Raw genomic sequence first — 18617 nt, 5'->3', positions numbered from 1 at the left:
TATTAAGTAATTACTCTCATTTTCAAATTTTTTATTTTATTATTTACTTATATTTCTTTACATATACTGTGTTTATATTGTAGCATTATGTACATAATTTACATGTTACATCCTCGATTCCCCCCGAGGATCAATAAAGTATTTCTCATTCTGATCCTGATTTCAGATCTGCTGCTGTGAAGGACAATACAGGAAACATGTAAGTTCTATCTGATAAGTGTTGACTGCGGCCAACAATGTAAAAGCAGAAATTATTTCGAACTAGAACAACCGTAGTATAAGTGATTATGAATGTGATTATGAAAACAGAAAACTCTATTCAAACAGGTTTTATTCATAAACTACCTGTTAGACTTTCAGAATTAGTTTCACATAGACAATTAATTCCATCTACAAAGAAAATGTTCATCTATGTTTTAAAATGGCACCATAAACCCTAAAATGGGCCTGGCACAGACTTCCATATCCAAAGCATCAAAAGGTAATGAAACTACTGAGATAAAACATGTTGGTGTCACTCATCAAATACATAGTTGCAATTCACTATGTATTTTTTCCAAAATAAATCACCTCTAACTAAAGCTAATGGATAAGCCACTAGTGGACCAGGTATCATAAAGGACAAATGGACTAAACTGTGTTACAATACAGATATAAAAACATTCAGTATGAATTTTATCTTTCATCTTATCTATCATTTATCTGCTTTTGTCTTTATCAGTGTCTCCAATAAAGAATCAATTCATAAAAAGTATAAAGTGGCAAGAAAAACACTTAAATATCAAAACTTGTAAGAGTGTCTGTGCTATAATGCATCAGCGCTCTCACTTTTTATTTAAAACTCAAGCTACTATTATGTCATAGAAGAAAGTTAAAGGAATAGTTCGACATTTTGGGGAACACGCTTAACAGTATTTGCTTTCTTGCCAAGACTTAGATGAGAAGATCGATACCACTCTTAATGATATATTTGAATTCAATCTTCACAGTGTAGAAGTACAACAGGTTGTACTTTGTACCGGGAGGTCAGCACTGTTGCACTTCCTGCCCCCGGCTCTTAACATGGCTCTTACCCCATGTTTTTTATCCTTACCTTTTGTATGTGAATTAGGTATTATTTTTTATATGCATGTTTTATATGTTTTTACATGTCCTATTTGTCTACAGCACAAATTAAGTTCCTCACAGAAAACAAAGTGAAATGCAGTGAATTGAATTGTCGTGTTTGATTTTCCCTCAAGTGAAGCGGTGAGGCAACGAGAATTAACAAAACTACTTCAGTTTTACAACACAGTTCAGGATTGGGCTTTGTGTGTTGTGTTTGAATGAATTCAATCGAGCTACCTGTTAGTTTGAAATAATTATTTTGAGCTTGATTGTGTGCACACATACCCATTCTGTTCAGTATGCCTTTGAGGAATAAAGCTTATTACTTTTTTTTTTTTTTTTCAAACTAACCACATTTCATCATCATAACAAACGTTTTTACCTCATCCTGCTCCAGTAGGATGAGTCGAACAACCACAATGTTGATTGCGTTTCCAATACTGGCATCTCGGAACAGACCTGCCACCTGAAAAAGAAAAACACACTGCATTAAACATGATTCCTACCTACCATGGGTTAGGGGAAGGAGTGGGTAGATCAAAATATTCTAATGAGACAATTTATACAATATATAGGGTGATGATACATAATTATTGTATCCTGTATTATTATTGTATAATTTGCTCCATATAATTAGCCTTTGTGTAACCCAAGGCTAACAGGTTGCTGCTGTGAGTCGTATGTGGTAGAAAGACATTCATTTCCTAATTTCCTTATAGAGAAACACTCAACAATCTGATCTTGAAATTAAGTTTCATATTTTAAAAGAAAGAATGTCGTATTACAGATCATGGAAGTAATTTAACTGTTGTTGTCAAGGCCAATGCACACACTTAAACACAACATTTAAAAAGACACAATGAGTGAAACATTTGACTTCTCAGAGACATCTTGTCCTGTGTTTGGTCATTTTGATTTCTTTCATTCATTTTTTCCTTTTATGAATTCAATCAGGTTGAATTAGCCTAATGTGGGACATTTTCTGCATTTCAGATTTCTGGAATATATTGTGTTATGAAGCCAATATATTAAATCCAAACCCAGTACTACTCCGAAATCCCCAGGTTGTGTCCAAAAAATGTAGATATCACACTCATAAAAGAAATGGTAGACATATCAGAACTCTAATGCCAAGTTTTCACAGACAAATCTTGATTTATTTAATGTGGGACAATCATGTCCGAAATGTGGAACACTGAAAAGTCTGTGAAAAGACGCTGTTAAAAGGCCTAAAATTCACCTTAATTAATGTACTAAACACTCAAGGCTAAATGTTTGTCCATGTTCAGTCATTTTTCCACTTACAATGTTATTACTGTTACAAAACCTAGGCTTATATGTCTGAATGTTACATAGAGAATCAAACAACATCAAACAAACAATAAGACTATAAATAATAATAAATAAATAAAGCATAATGAATAAAGACTATAAAAGTTGTGATGCATTTAGGCATATTAGAAAGACATTAAATTTCAATAGTTTTATGGATTTATTTGTTTGAGGAAGACCTACACCCACTGGAGCTTAAGCAACTCACCCTAAATTGTATTTATATAGCTCCCCTTTAACAGGTAGAAACCTTGAGCAGAACAGGATCAATTTACAAGTTAACCTGAGTCATTCAGATGAATCCCTTTATTGAGGGATACAAATATTGAATAACCTCAGACCTCAGAGGTGCATCCAGCCTTTTAACAACAATCCAACCTCTTAACACCAAAGCTTTTAGAGCTACGCTTTATTTATTACATGCTCTTACTAAATATTGAACGTCTAAATGCCTTGACCAGAGATCTCCAACCGTTTTACTCTGAGAGCTACTTTGACTAAATTAATGTGGCCAATAGCAGACATAATTTCCTGCTTACGGTTTATGGTCCTTTAATAATGTTTCAGCCACCACAGTCATCGCCTCTGTTACAATCCCGCAAAGGGCTTTTTGTGTTTCGTTAGGATGTGCGCCACTAAACGAAGCCTCTGTTGCTGTTTTGTCCTTCTTCATCAGTTTGGTAAAAGAAGGTCTTTCTAGCATTGTTTCAGCTCCTTTATCTTCTCTGTTCGTAGACTGCTACCAGCTGGAAAGTCCCATGAAAAGTCACTGGACTTTGGTGAAGTGGCGCTTGACGATACCCAATAGTGTATTTTTTGCCTTTTTGTGGCCTGGCTATTTGCTGAGGTCATTGTCAAATCTGTTGTGTGCTTGCTAGTCTGTTAACATCGCCTAATGTTACGGCGTCACTGATGTAACCGAACTTGAAGGCGGCGTTACTCGTTAACTGACAGCTGATTGGCAAATAATCAATTTTAAGTCAGAAGGGGGCGGGATGTCTGTAAACCTGTTTATATTGCTATCCAATCAAATTCATAAAGTGACTTTGTGTTATCACATTTATGTACATAGGCTGCGTCCAAAATCACACACCATGCACTACCTACCCAATATGTGTACTATCGTTCAACATACTTTTGTGTAAATAAAGAGCAGTACGTATCTTTTCGGACGCACTGAGCAGTAATTTACGTCGTCACTTCCTGTGAGCCTCCTTGCTAGTTGGAGACGTGTAACCATGGTAACCTGTGCCAACCTCATGTGACCAAATGATGATTTGTAGGAATCAAGTCTGAATTATTTTAAAATACTAGCAAAGTGAATCAAACAAATCTCATACTTACACTTAAATTGAATAGTTATTGACGTTACAGAGCTGTCCGTCAATGTCTGTTATGAAGGTTGTTGTCACTATTGCATTGCATTGTGGGATATTTATGCCAATGTACTGTCCAGCATTGTATACTGTAATATTTCACCAGAAATAGTATGCAATTGGCGTACTATTGATACTAAGGTTTCGGACATTCTAAAAATCTCACACATTTTTAAGCGTATTAAATAGCATGTCCGTATGGAATTTCGGACACAACCATAGAGTGCTCCAGGGATGACGTATTTTTGTAGGCCAACCAGGAAGTTGGCATCACCCTGGGTTCCCTCGACAAAAAGCCAATGGGATTTTTCCATCGGGTTTTGGATTATTGCAGAAAATAAGCTCTGTGGCAAACACGTTTATGATACTTAAACGTTTTGTTCAGCAAGATAATCTCCTCAACTGAACACCACATCTATGATTTTTGAAGCGGAAATGCAATCACGAAAAGTAAAAATCGAACGTTAGGCCATGAACAAACTACACCACGGTCGCAAGAGCACGAATATACACAACAAGACTGTAAAGGCGGACGAGTCGGCATAGTGATGTTTAGTAGTCTCATCTAGCCACTTGGGATATTTATTGATGTATTTTATATCATGGAACAAAACATTAAAATCTCTTCAGCTTGTGTTAACCACAGATCTTATTTCAAGCATCTAACTAAACACCAATTAAAAAAAAACATTAACTAATTTCCGGGTTTTAGGACTCATTCCTGTAGCACTCTATTGCCAAGAAGTGAAAGTCAATTGTTCGTTCCATTGCAACATCAGCGCCCACCAGTAATGCTACAGCACATGTTACAACACATGTTCCACATTTAACCTTGTAGTCAGTTTACTTTGGGTCACTGCAGCTTTGAGTTTCTTTGTGCTCAACTAACATGAACTGTGTAGAAACTGGCGACCTAAACCCTAGAATAATTCCTTATTCTAAAGGAAGATGGTTTGCTTAGGTGGTTTTGTCATTGGAAAAATCACGTGAATGGAGTGTAGAAATAGACTGCACTTAAATAAGCCTATAGCTTTGAAAGTGACTCGTGGTCTTGAGCTGAGGTGGCGTGTGACAATACAGAGCTCTGCTTTATAAAGGGCATGAAGAGGCAGCGTGGGGGTTTATTACTGGAGAACGGGGAGCAATCAAAGTCAACATATTGAGAAACGAGAAGTGAGAAACAAAGGTCTGAGGTGAAAGGGACTCACACTGATGAGATGCAAAACTGTGAGCATCATTATCACCTAGCTCAATAAAGGCTTCTTCACAGAGCAACACCAAACTTTAAAGGTCTCATTATATTCTGCAGGAAGTGCCTTGTGAGATTGGAAGCATGCATCACACTTGCTGTTGCAGATAACAGCACTATTTTGCATCGACTCCAGAGCACAGATGTAATATGTTGGATTATTTTCTATTCAACATTAACGGCATTTTTCCACAACAGGTTGTGTTTAGATTGACAGTAATGAGCCTCTGAGTGGAGCAAAAAACTGCACAGATGAGTAACAGATAAATGACTGTAAGTGCATTTACTAAAGAAGTAAAGATGCTAGAAAAAGGAAGATTGTCAGTATGCTTCAAACTAAATACTTGTCAGATTATTACACAGCGTGTAACAAAACAACTCCAACCCCCAAACATTTCCGTCCTGCCTTATAATGTGGCAGACACTTTTGCCTTCAGACGTGTTCAAACAACATGTCGTGCTCGTTCATTTCAAGTGTACCTTGATCCTGGCTACAGAAATGGTATCAATTACAATAGAAGCTCATCTGTGTTTATCACAGATAAATTGAGCTGCCTGGGATATGCTGTTATGCAATATTGGTTGTTTAAAGGTGCAGTGTGTAGGATTTGGCAGCATGTAGTGGTGAGGTTGCAGATTGCAACCAATTGAGTACCCCTTCGCTCACTCCTCCCTTTCCAAGACTGCGGCAACGTGAGCCGCCGAGTGCAAAACCGTGGTAACGCCGGAAGTAAGACAACGATTATTGAACACTGTCGGAGAACTACGGTGGCCTTCAGGTAACGTAAAAACACAAAAGTCTCCCTCCAGGGCCAGCGTTTGATTTGTCCGTTCTGGGCTACTGTAGAAACATGGAGGAGCAACATGGTGGACTCTGTGAAGAGGACTCGCTCCCTATGTAGATATGAAGGGCTCATTTCTAAGCTAATGAAAACACAACGATTCTTGGTTTCATGTGATTATACACTAATGAAAACATAGTTATGAATATTATATTCCATTTCTGTTAATGGATCCCCTGGAATCTTACACACTGTTCCTTTATGGATTATAGTAAAGGAACGCTGTCCATACACTATAATCACAACATCATGTTTGACCTTTGTGGCATATCATAACCTCTCTCTGTCTCACTTCTATAGCCGTCACTTATCTTGTGTTCACACTCAAATAAAGGCAAGCTGGTCCAAAACAATACTAGATTATTTTTAATAATAGCCCCATTCTATACTCTACATAAATCATGCAGTCATTCATTCATTATGCATGAAGCTCCGACCTTCTAACTAGATTTCAACACAACAAATGCTTTGTTCAACAAAGTATTATAAGTATTTCACTGTTCAGCTGAAGCTAACATGCTGCTGTACTTAACCAGTGAACATAAGTGGCTATAAAGTAGGATGACCTCAAATATACAGTCGAGAAACTCCAGCAGATTGATGCCGAGGAGCAGGAGAGAGCACCTTATTCTGCAATAACAATAACCTTATACTAACTGATCTGTCATCAGACTCAAGAAGTTATTTATAAAGTTGAGTAGAGTTGTAGAAGCAACACTCATAATACTGACATTTTTCTTGTTCTCGGGTAAAACGTCTACGCACTAAAACCTTCTGTGCACACTGAGGCACTTGACATAAAGGACGTTATTCATCAAAACTTGTTGTGTCTCATAGTAGCGCCCATTCACAGCTATTTGTGGTGCACATCTCGTAGCTGAATCAACTTTGCAACACATTTTAACAGCAGCATTAAATTTGCTTTCAGCCTATCTTTATCCATGTTTCTCTATTGTTTATCTTGTGAATAAAAATAGAGCTGCGGCTATTTAAAGCAACAATGTGCTGTTGATTTTACACGTTTCCTCTCAAGCCACATGCTGCATGGCACACTTACACCCAGTCTTGAAGGGTAGATAGTGCTTTCTGGATTTCTACTGCACCTTTCTTTATGCCCATGTGATCTGTTTGTTTGTTAATATATGGCTGTAATTAATATCCCAGAGAAAACGCAATAAATAACCATAAGAGATCACCATGTGAAAGGAAGTTGGGAGCTATTTTTGTGAAAGAGCTTCTGCTAAAATTGACTATCCTGGCTGTTACATGTGTGTAAATCATACCACTGGGTGCACACAGTAGGGCAAAATACAAAAATATGAACCTCTTGTAAAGTTGACAACTTGGCGACGGCGTCGGTGATGAGACAATGGAGCAGCTGGTGGCTGAGGAAGATGATGCCATTACTTATTGTTTGGGTAAGAGGTTGTTTCCCTTGATCCTGTGCAAGATTGTTTTCACAAAGCTGAATCGTTTGGGTCTTTAAAGTTCAAAGCTGGAGTGTAGAGGACCACGAGAGGATGTGAGGAATAATGGCCGCTTCCTCTGTGTATTATTGTCTGTTAAGTCTGTTAATCCGCGGGCTTCTCTGTCAGTGAATTCCCTTTCCTGATATTCTGTCCTCTGAAAGCACATTCAGTAGCTGCAATGACATGACTTTATTTTGGAAAAACCCACTTACAGTATGTGCTAATCAATAACAGACAAGGAGTCAGTTTGCTTAACCCCTAACTAGGTGGCAATAATAACACTGATGGTGAGAAGAGTGTAATCCATCCATTGTGTTACCTGACACACGGATGGAAAAACTGAAACAGATTCTGGTGCCAAACTGCAGTACCCTCCAAAACATCTGTGAAGATGTTCAAACATCCTGTAACTCTGCATTCCAAATATCTGGGAGGATTTTTGCTATGTAACATTAGCTTTAAAGGTGCAATGTGTAAGATCCTGGCCAGCATGTTAGTTTAAAACATTTAAAAAGTGAACTAACATTATCAACAGAATGTGGAGAGATAATGTAGCGGTGCACAGAATGACGTCCCACAGGCTCAGTCTGGTGCTACACATTAATTTAAGATGTTCTGCAAAATGTAAAATAATGCTTTAGGTTGACAATCGCTACACAGTGTATTCTACTTCTATCTTGTACACAGTGATTCTCATTATCTCACTTATTCACAAGAACAGTAACAAAAATGCCAGAAATGCACAAAATCAAAGATTACACCCTCTCTAAACTCTTTAGAGGGTATTATATCGAAATACTTCCTGTTCAGATAAACTTAGCTCAGCAGCATTACACCATATTTCTTGTATTTCTTAATAAACAGTAAACAACAACATAAACAGTAATCATAGCAAAAGGCTAATATGAGCAACGGGAGGGCTCCCCCACGAGGGCTCATTGTCAAAGCTCCCAGCGCCCCGCGCTACTACTAATGTTACCATGGCGACTGTAACCCTCGTATTAGCTGCTGGCTAACTGGCTAAATTGAAGCAGCAAAACAGACGCTAACACACGCTAACCACTCACTGAACTGAACACAGTGGCACCGAAGTACAGTGTAAACATTGCCCTAACACAGAATTGCTAACTAACATCACCAGCTTACCTGCAAAATGTAAAATAATGCTTTCGGTTGACATCGCTACACAGTTTATTCTGCTTCTATCTTGTACACAGAGATTCTCGTTATCTCACGTATTCACGCGAGACTTCGCTGTGACGCTCCCTTCACATACACGGCTTCTGTAGCGACACTGACACCTACTGGAACAACTCCCTAATAATGACACTGGCAATAAATAACACTGTACCCTAAATTATAACCACATTGAACTCTTTCTTCTTATAAACACATATGAAACATGACAAACTCTCTTCACTTGCATTACACCCAAGAAATGGTTCTGTTTTATAACCTACACATGACTGATTATGCCACAATAACAGTGTTGACATTATGTCACAGACGTCTATATGTTGTGTTACAGAGATATCTATTGAAATGAACATGCTAACCAGCTAGCCCAAACCCGTCCTGTCTTGTAATACCACTTGTTCCTCTAGAGGTGATAGTGAGTCACACTAACATCCAGTCTGCCCTCAGTCCAACATGAGAGCATATTACGCATTAACCACGTGGGTACTACGGGGAAGGCTGATCAAAAAATAAATGAATAAATGAATAAATGAATAAATAAATAAATAAATAAATCTGCATGTTTGAATAAATGCATCTATTTATACTACCATCACTGTCAATTACGAATCGCCATCTTAAAATAGTTACAGCTCTGAGTGCCATAGTGATACGTTGTGGCCGTATGTAAATAGCTTACTTCCCACTCAAGACTAGGTGGTGGTATGGTGTAGCGCAGTGTTTCTCATTAATTACCTCGACCTGCCACAGTTTCAGAATGAACCAAAAATATTTTTACACTTCTCAACGGGTGGTTTCTGCACAGTCTGCCGCAGGGGATTCAGCTCGCCACGACCGGCTCTAGGTCAGCTGGGAAAGGTGCAAATGTAAAGTTGGCTCACGGCTTCGCAGTGCTCCTGTCGGTAACCAACCCGATTTGCCAAGTTCTCCATAGATCTAAGCCTCTTCATTGTGCTCTCAAAGTTCACCAGATTTTTGCATTCAACTTTACAAAATGTTTTTCCGGAGGAGCATGCCCCCCAAAAGTCATATTTAAAGTGCAGACACACAAAGGTGGAATCAATCCTCTCATGAATGAGACTTTTCCCCAAAACTTTTGTGTGCATTGATAAAAGCTTGGAGATCAAGTGGGTTGAAATTGGTAATGAAATTATAACTCAAACAACATGCATTTTGATGCATGGAAAAGTTAATGTTAAGGTTTCACAGACTTACAATGTTCATGACAGCCAGGACGTAGCTCTCCACAGCTTTGCTCCCATGATGCTCCACCATTTTAGGGTCGGCCACCACCAGCGTTTCCACCCACTTCTCTTTGCTGACTGAGCGTTGATGAATTCTCCTCCTTCGTCTCTGCTGCCGCTGCTCCCACCGCTCCCGCTGTCTCTCAGTGTCTTCAAAACTTTGATGGGAATCTGGAGACAGAAATAGACATTTGAAACGTTCTCACTGAAGCACAGCGTATGCCAACATAGCACACCAGGTAGGACTTTTAACATGCCGTTTTTTCTTGGAACCAAAAACCTGCTAATGGCCTCACTGCATTTATTCTTCTTCCTCTCTTTATTAATATATCACGTTAATAGAGTAGGTGTTATTCAAATGTTTAAATAACAACTAATAATTTGGAATAAATTAAACTCATAATGTTGTTTTTGAAAGAAGAACACAACCAGAAACTACATTGTTTTGTCATTTTAGCCAACAGCAGTCTCACAGAACGAATGATGGAATAATCTGCAATACCGCCTGGAAATCTGAACACTAATAACCGTCTGTAGCTTTAAGACATTTCTCATTAATCCTCCTCAACCTGCCTGTGAGTGCTTTAGGTGATGCTGTACCTTGTTAATTGTCTGTTAATCTTTTCCATTAATGATGATAATTTGATTTATAGTAACAGTGCATTTCTGTAAAAGAGCATGTGTGTTAAGCTATAAGTGTGGGCCATATACTGTAGGGGGTTTATCAGACCAGTGTGGACAATTTTGCAAACCAGTGTGGGCAATACTGCAATTAAAGGATTCATGGAAGCATTTTTTTAATAATTCTTTATTGCCAATGTGTGAACAGGTTGTAACCTAACTTAAAAAATTAGACCTTCCTCGACTTTCTCAACCTGTAGACGGCTTTTAATATGAAGAACCCCGCACGTTTTTTCCAGGAAAATCCAATGGATGCGACGTCATGCACTCTCGCGAGTGCCTTTACTCTCTTCAGCTCCACTACAGGGCTAACAGTGTGCAACCATACTGTAGCTAATGTTCAGTCAGAAATGGAGTCCGCTAATGCCAACAAATGACCCCCATCACAACTCAGACTCCAACACAAACTCCACGGAAGCACAAAAAAAAAGTTATATCTAGTGAAGCTTGTCTTGCAAAACAGGAATGTGACTGACATCGGGGTGAAAACTTGGATCAACATTGGTCGGACCGTCGATTCATGGAGGGACCTTCGTTTGGTTTTGGATATCAAAACAGATCCCAAGCTGGTCCTATTGGACAGGTAAGCTAATGTATATGTAGTGATATTGTGGTTTTAGCTGGCTAATGTTAACCAACATGATGTCTGTCAATCATGTTGAGTCTCGTGTGTGTCGCCTCATTGTTTTGACCGATGCTCGCTTGCGTCTACGTAGTGTGAGCACAAGAGCAAGCAACAGGACGTTGACTATCATTGATTTAACGGCCACAGGTGTTACTGTTAAGCAATTTCTTATTCTTACATATAGCCCCTTTAAATATGATATTTCCATCATTGTGATGAAGTTTCTTGATTTGTCAGGTATTTATTTATTCTTTGGATTAGACAAAAACAGACATTTTGATCTGGTTGATTTATGCATAAACAAGTATTTCAAAATATAAATTGATATTACAATATAAAATTACATATATGTACAGTAATGGTGGATTTGTATCTATATGACCCATGCCTATGCTCAGCCACCCTAACCTGTCAAATAAAGGTTAAATACAATTTGGTGCATATTGTCCATTTTTGTGTAGACATAATCAATAGTCTATATTTTTAATTACACTGGTTGGAATACTGCATTAGCACTGAATATTGAATACTTACCTGTTGTTGTAAGTCGTTTTTCAGATCCTACTTGGAGCCTTATCGCGCAAAATTACATATGTGTCAGCAGCTCTGTTTGTACTCTTTTTGGTCCACACTGGTACTGTCGTCATCCATCCATCTCTGTGTATTTATCCACCCGTCTACCTACAGTATGGTAATTGTGCAGATACTCTGTACTCCTTTTTCTTTCTGTCAGCAGTTTCATTCACATCAGCAGGTGCCCACAAGCATAAAAATCGCTGCATTGACGTCAGGAAGAGACAGGAATGTTTTTTTTTTGTTTTTTTTACTGATTCGTGTGATAAAAGATGTGCAAATTCCTAATAATCCATTCACAAACTCAAAGTACATTTTCTTGGCTGTCAAGGACGCTCCATTTTCTGTCAGGGTCAATTGAGGCAACTCAGAATTTGAAGTTGGCGATTTATGAGCTACTAAACTTTAAAGGTCAGGTCCATTATTTTTTATTTTATTAGGTTCTTATATCCTTCTGCAGCTTCTCAGTGGTGTTCCTTATGTATTCAAATCCAAACATTCAAATTTTGGTCAAAGTATGTTTTAGCGTCATTTTCCCAAGCCCTTCTATAAACTTTTACCCATGTGACCTGACGTAGGTTTCTGCATGATGACGCTGCTACATATACAGTTTATATATATACTGTACATCCTAATAGTCAGTGAATTAACGTTACATACAGTAACTTAGATGGCAGTTGGCATGCTTCCAGTTCGGAGAAGCAGACAGGAGTACCGGCACGGAAGCGAAGTGGTGTACTGCTGTGGACTGGTATCATCGTCATCCATCCATGACGAAATATGTTAGTTCGTATCTGAAAGTCACACAATAACACGAACAAACTAACCGACCAGCAACTCCTGTGTTCTGCGAGGTAAAATTACTGTTTTTGTGAATCTCGTCTGGTAGCTTTGAAGACAGTGATATATAGACCCAATATATCGTTGGAAAGGGCTGTCTGATGACAAGATAAAGCGATGAAAATATTTTCTAAATTCAGCGTACACTTAAACTGATCTTAATTTTTTTTAGGTGGCTAAAATGTGTTTTTCTGTGTGCTTCTCCTGTCCACAGCCACTTTACCTCGCTGTCAGACAGCCTTCCGGATGGGGAACTGAAGCCGTTAAACCGATCTCTTCAAAGCCACCAGACTACATTAACAAAAGCAGTAATTTTACCTCGCAGAAAGTGCAAGTATACATAAAACCCCACTTTATAAAATCCAAGTCTTTTCAGTTATTTCCAAACTTAGCATAGCTAACATTGACTCAGCTAGTGCTAGGGTTCACATTATTCATAACCTTATTGATTAGCTTTGATCAGCTTACTTTGGTAACCTACGTCACTGCTTTTTGCAACTGCAGAGTGGACGTTTCCATTTAAAGGGACTGTTTGTAAGAATCAGAATTGCTTGTTAACAGCGACACATGTGGCCGTATGGTCAGCGAAAGTCAGCGTCGTGCTCGAGCTTGTGCTCGCTCTAAATAGACATGAACGAGCATCGCTAAAAACAGTGAGGCGACACACGTCAGCTAAAACCACAATATCACTCTATATTTCACCTGCTTGGCAATAATGTTATCTGACCAGACGAAGGTCTCTCCATGAATAAATGCTGATCCTAGTGTTGGCTTTTCCTGTTTCAGCCTCCCGACCGCGGTCGGAGGGAGACATCAGCACCCGGTCGGAGACGATAACGTTTCTCGCTGCGGAGCTCCGTCACTTCACAAGACACGGAAAACCTCTGTTGGTCTGGAGGAGCTGCAGCAGTTATTTCTGCACAAACGTCCACTAGATATTCTCAGAGCTAAACTAACTCTTCTGCAGTGTGTAGTGTGCGTGCATGCACGTGAGGTGGAGCGAGCTGAGTGAAGGCAGGCAGAGGAGCAGAGGAGCAGAGTACAGCAGAGACTCCGGCCCTGGAGACCAAAGCTACGGTCTCCCCCGCGTACTCCGACCGCGGCCAACACTGTTTAACAGACGAGCTTCACTAGATATAACTTTGCGGTTTTGGTGCTTCCATGTAGTTTGTGTTGGAGTCTTGTCTGAACAGCGTAGCCACACGCGAGCGAGCATATGCGAGGGCGCATGGGATACCGACCCGGGTGATTTTATACGTGTAAGAAGTTACAAACAGTCCCTTTAAAAAAAAAAAAAAAAAAACATCCTTTAAAGTTTTTATTCTTTTGATCACTGCAAATTATTAGCCAGAGACAGACTAACCTGAGAGACAAGAACATCTTATCCTTCATCAGCGCCACTCTCATCAGTCAGTGCTCAGTGTGTGTAATCAGTGGATACGAGTTGGTATGATGACGTCTAATTATACAGACTGATTCTCACGTACAGTACAGTATGCCATCTGACTGGATGTTTTTAAACAATTTCAAGGAGCGAATAACAACTTTGAAGTATTATAAAACTTGTTAATAGTGTTACTGTGTGTGTGTGTGGTGAGAAAAAGGTGCCTTACTATTGATTCCACAGGTACCGTTGAGAGGTTGCTTCCCTGAGATGGGCTGTATGACTGGACTCCAGGAGGGAGGGGACGCGTGGCGTTTGTAGATGGCGTGGGCCTGTGGTGCTGAGGTCTCATCACTCCACGTCTCCAGAGGCTGAATGAAAAACTCTTCATTGGACAACTTGAACAGTCCTGTCTGGAAAAAAAGAAGAAGGGCTGTAGGTCAGTTCTCTTCATCTCTTTATACTGAGCTATTTACAAAAAATAGCTTCATATTTCAACAGCACTATCAAACAAAACAATGTACTTTGTGTATTTACTTCATCTTCTGCCACAATAGAGATGCAACAATTAGTCATTAATCAAATAGTTGATCGAAAGAAATTAACTACTAAACTATATTTATAATCGATTAATTGTTAAATATCATTATTTTAAGCAAAAATGATAAAAAATTTGGTGGTTCAAGGTTCTTAAATGTGAGAATTTGTTGCAACAAACGGAATACTTTCGGATTTTGGACTGTTGTTCGGATAGAACAATTTGAAGACATCACATTGTGCTCTAGAATATTGTGATGGCTATTTTCCACATTTTTCTGATGTTTTATACACTATGTTATTCATCAATTAACGAACACAATAACTGGCAGATTAATAGATCACCCTACATCCCCTATGTATCCTCACACAGGTTTTACAATATAGTATTTTCACAGTACAATATTCACAAAACAAGTATTTTTAATTTTTTTTTTTATTATTATCTCAATCTAAATCTATCTAAATCAAACCACTGCAATATTGTCAGCTTAATGAATGTGTGCAATGTCTTGTTAGTGTGACCATCCATACATTTGCTCTCTTTTTTTGCTGACTACTTTCATAATGAGTGACGATGCTGTTAATCAAACTCATCACATCAGCAGGTGTCCTTTACTGTGAAGGGGTTGCAGCGAGCGTTGAGAGTGTTCAATACTGAAAAACTAAGGAATCTTTCCATCTTTCCGTTCTTTTATACAATAGATACAATATTTTGTCCTCAATAACTAAAGCCCACAACACTGATTTGTCTTCAGCACACAAAGACTGAACCCAGTAATCTTCCAGTGAAACAGTATAAACAGCTTGATGTCTTAGATTTTGCTGTAGACATCCAGGGCGCGACTGACATGGGAGAAAGATCAGATGTCAAAGACACATATAAATTACTGCACCCTGAACCATTGCTGCACCCTGAACCATGTCGGCACGGTGCCAAATCCAAATTCCAGTAGCCCCACTCCTTTTTTCTATTGACCATCCTCGCCCTATATTTAATTCCTGTCCACCCTCTGCTCCCATTAGCTCTCCCTCAGCTGTCACAGAGTCACTGAAGCTCAGACAGGAGGGCTGCTGCAATATATATATATACTGTATGTACAGCCCCACACGGAGAGAGCCGAGTAGAGAAAGAGGATTTTTACTCCCATCTCTTACACATACAGTAACAAAGCTAGAGCAGCTTTAAAATGTAAACTAAGCTAGACATTGACACAGAAGATTGGATGTTCAGACTGTTTTTAATTGTTTTAATTTGTCTCTGAAAAACATTATCAGCACTGACTGGACTAATGCAGTGGAGCAGATGAAATGAAATTAAATCCTGTGTAGTAGCTTTTCTATTACATTCATTTGTACCCATGTGGTGTCTGTAATTTTGATTTCACAATATCTGCAAAACAGCAGCATGTCTGTGTTTTTACTCATTATTTACTCCAGATGACTCGTGCTTTTATCATAAATACACAGGGAAGATGCAAACACTGTTGTTATAATCACACCACACTAGGGAATATACATTGCTGTAATGTTTATACAGTATATAGACTGAGTTGTATAAACTGCGTTCCATTATGTGACCTTCTGCTCTGACCTTCATCCCTGCACACTGTTTGTTTGTTAGTGCTGTCTCTGCACCACCGTCACCAAGAAAACATCTGCAACATTTTTTTCTAGCAGTGACTCATTGAGTTGTTACGTTATTGTTTTTTTCAGCCTGACCCAAACCTTGCAGGATTGTGGCATCCCACCGCATCAAGGAACACATTCTGATGGAAATACACATATTTATAGGCAGAAATATATAAGATCCAGTTTGTTTTTAAGCAACAGCGTCAACAAACACTACATGGTTCAGAAATATAACACCTCAACAAAACTTACACTGTTCTTTTTTTCTATTATTGTATATTGTACAAAGCATTATTCTCTATCTATTTGTATTGTATATTGTACATAATGTTCTCTTCTTCTATATCTATTTTCTTGTATTTATTTCTTATACTTTGTGTTTCCTTGTAAACAGCACTCAGCGAAAGGCAAAGGAAGACTTTCAATAAACATCAAAACTTGGTTTTAACTGTGCAGTGCACATGACAATAAATTAGGTCTGTCAATTGATCAAAATATTTAATCGCAATTAATCACATGATTGTCCATAGTTAATCACAATTAATCGAAAATGTATCGAAAAGTTTGCATCTGTTCAAAATGTACACAAAACAATGACAGATATTGTCCAGAAACCCTCTCAGGTACTGCATTTAGCATAAAAAATATGCTCAAATCATAACATGGCAAACTGCAGCCCAACAGGCAACAACAGCTGTCAGTGTGTCAGTGTGCTGACTTGACTATGACTTGCCCCAAACTGCATGTGATTATCATAAAGTGGGCGTGTCTGTAAAGGGGAGACTCGTGGGTACCCATAGAACCCATTTTCATTCACGTATCTTGAGGTCAGAGGGTCAAAGAACCCCTTTGAAAATGGCTGTGCCAGTTTTTTCTTTGTTTGGAGTGTTATTTAATCTCCTTTGCGACAAGCTATGACATGGTTGGTACTGATGGATTCCTTAGGTTTTCTATGATACCAGTATCGTCACTCTAGCTTTAAAACTGAGCCCGCTACAACCACGGAAAAATCGACTGCAGTAATACGTTAAAGAAATTAGGGGCATTAAAACAAATTTACAGTTAAAGCTTTAACTTTGACAGTCTTACAATAAACGCTCCACTGAACGCATACCAAATATCCACAGGGGTGTGTGCTATCTCTTATAATGCTTCTTTAGTTGTACACAGATATATCAGTAATCACTAGTCATTTAAAAGTGCTCTATACAATATCTAGAGCATTAATATAGCAGCAAACAACTATGTGCTATGTAAAAATAAAGAGGAGTAATGGCTACCTGAGCAGAGAATGAAGTCACTCTCCCTCTGTGTGTGTTGTGATCAGAGCTTCTCTGTGCTTTGTTTTGCATAACCGGGCTGGCCACACTTGACTTTTAGTGCATGTTAAGGTACGTGTCTACAGGATCACCTCCCTTTCCAGCATTGGATGCTTGATGGGCTGCCACTGGGAACTAGGCACCTGATTGGACGAACGCTTTCTCTCGTGGGTTGCTGCTCCCAGCTTTAAAGCCGGAACCAACATGGCAGCTGGTTTGGAAAATCTTTTCTCGTATATTATGAAAATAGTTCACCGAAATGTGTTTCTGAAAACATTTTAGGTGGATTTCCAGAGGAAGCGAGTCGCACCGGACTGCCCTGATTTGCATAAAGTAGCCTAGACCTCAACTTTATGCAAATGAGTAGCGGCCAACGTGACGGTCCGTCTCTCAAAACACAACACTACGCTATCAGAATGCATTGCTCGGCTGCTTACATATACAATGAATGGGAAGCGTGGAAAGGACGGATCCGGTGGACACGTACCATTAGTGCATGTGAGTGTGCCCAACTGGCTAGCTCATGGTCGCCGCTCTGCACTGCTCTCAAACGGCGATTACAGCTGATAACGCCGTCCCGACCGACGACACCATTGCGGAAGCATAGCACCCACCCTCCGATTCCCCCCGAGAGCTAACACGCTGTAAGCACTGTTGCCGTATTTTTCCCTGTTAGCACCATCAACTGCAGGCCACCATCTCAGCGATCGCCATGTTGAGAGCCGTGCTGAGGCAATAGAAATGCTCCCAATCTCACATTTAGCACCTTTAAAAAATATTTTTTTAGACTGTTGATTACTAAAGTAGTTCTTTGATTGGTTCGATGACTCATTCTCCTGCCACGATGAAACTACAGGTTTCTTAAACCATAGAGTTTGAATACTTAGCTATCTAAAGCCCCACAGGCTACATATATACAGTTTACTGTACATAAGTAAACCCCACACTTACTGATAACAGATTCCTTTTCAAGTGAAAGTGACATTTTATAAAACCTCATTATGATTTAAAAGATAAAGCAGATGAGAATCAGCACTCGTGTTTTAGAACATTAACACACACACACACACACACACACACACACACACACACAGCAGCTACTTTATCAGGTACCAGCTCGTACAACACTCAGCTCCTCCAAACAACCAACCGCTTTTCTTCAGCTCCACACAAAAAGGGCGCAAACAGAAACGACAAATAGAGAATCTGG

General features: G+C 39.1%; 1 protein-coding gene across 2 annotated transcripts in view; it reads right to left on the bottom strand.

Annotated features, from left to right (window-relative positions):
- The window catches only part of adamts7 (a disintegrin-like and metallopeptidase (reprolysin type) with thrombospondin type 1 motif, 7), a 106034-nt gene that overhangs the window by 74844 nt on the left and 12573 nt on the right, over positions 1 to 18617 (bottom strand). The window contains exons 3-5 of one of the 2 annotated variants that reach the window (XM_074621750.1): positions 14149 to 14332; positions 9788 to 9987; positions 1490 to 1573 (exon numbers count right to left, since the gene is read on the bottom strand). In XM_074621750.1, coding sequence (XP_074477851.1) covers positions 1490 to 1573; positions 9788 to 9987; positions 14149 to 14332 — 468 coding nt within the window. Of the gene's footprint in view, positions 1 to 1489; positions 1574 to 8521; positions 8569 to 9787; positions 9988 to 14148; positions 14333 to 18617 lie in introns of those variants that run through there. The other variant, XM_074621757.1, reaches the window with a different exon arrangement.

The sequence above is a fragment of the Sebastes fasciatus genome, chromosome 2 (genome assembly GCF_043250625.1).
Source record: "Sebastes fasciatus isolate fSebFas1 chromosome 2, fSebFas1.pri, whole genome shotgun sequence".
Lineage (NCBI taxonomy): Eukaryota > Metazoa > Chordata > Actinopteri > Perciformes > Sebastidae > Sebastes > Sebastes fasciatus.
The sequence above is the reverse complement of the archived record's forward strand: the minus strand, read 5'-3'. Positions and strand labels throughout refer to the sequence as shown.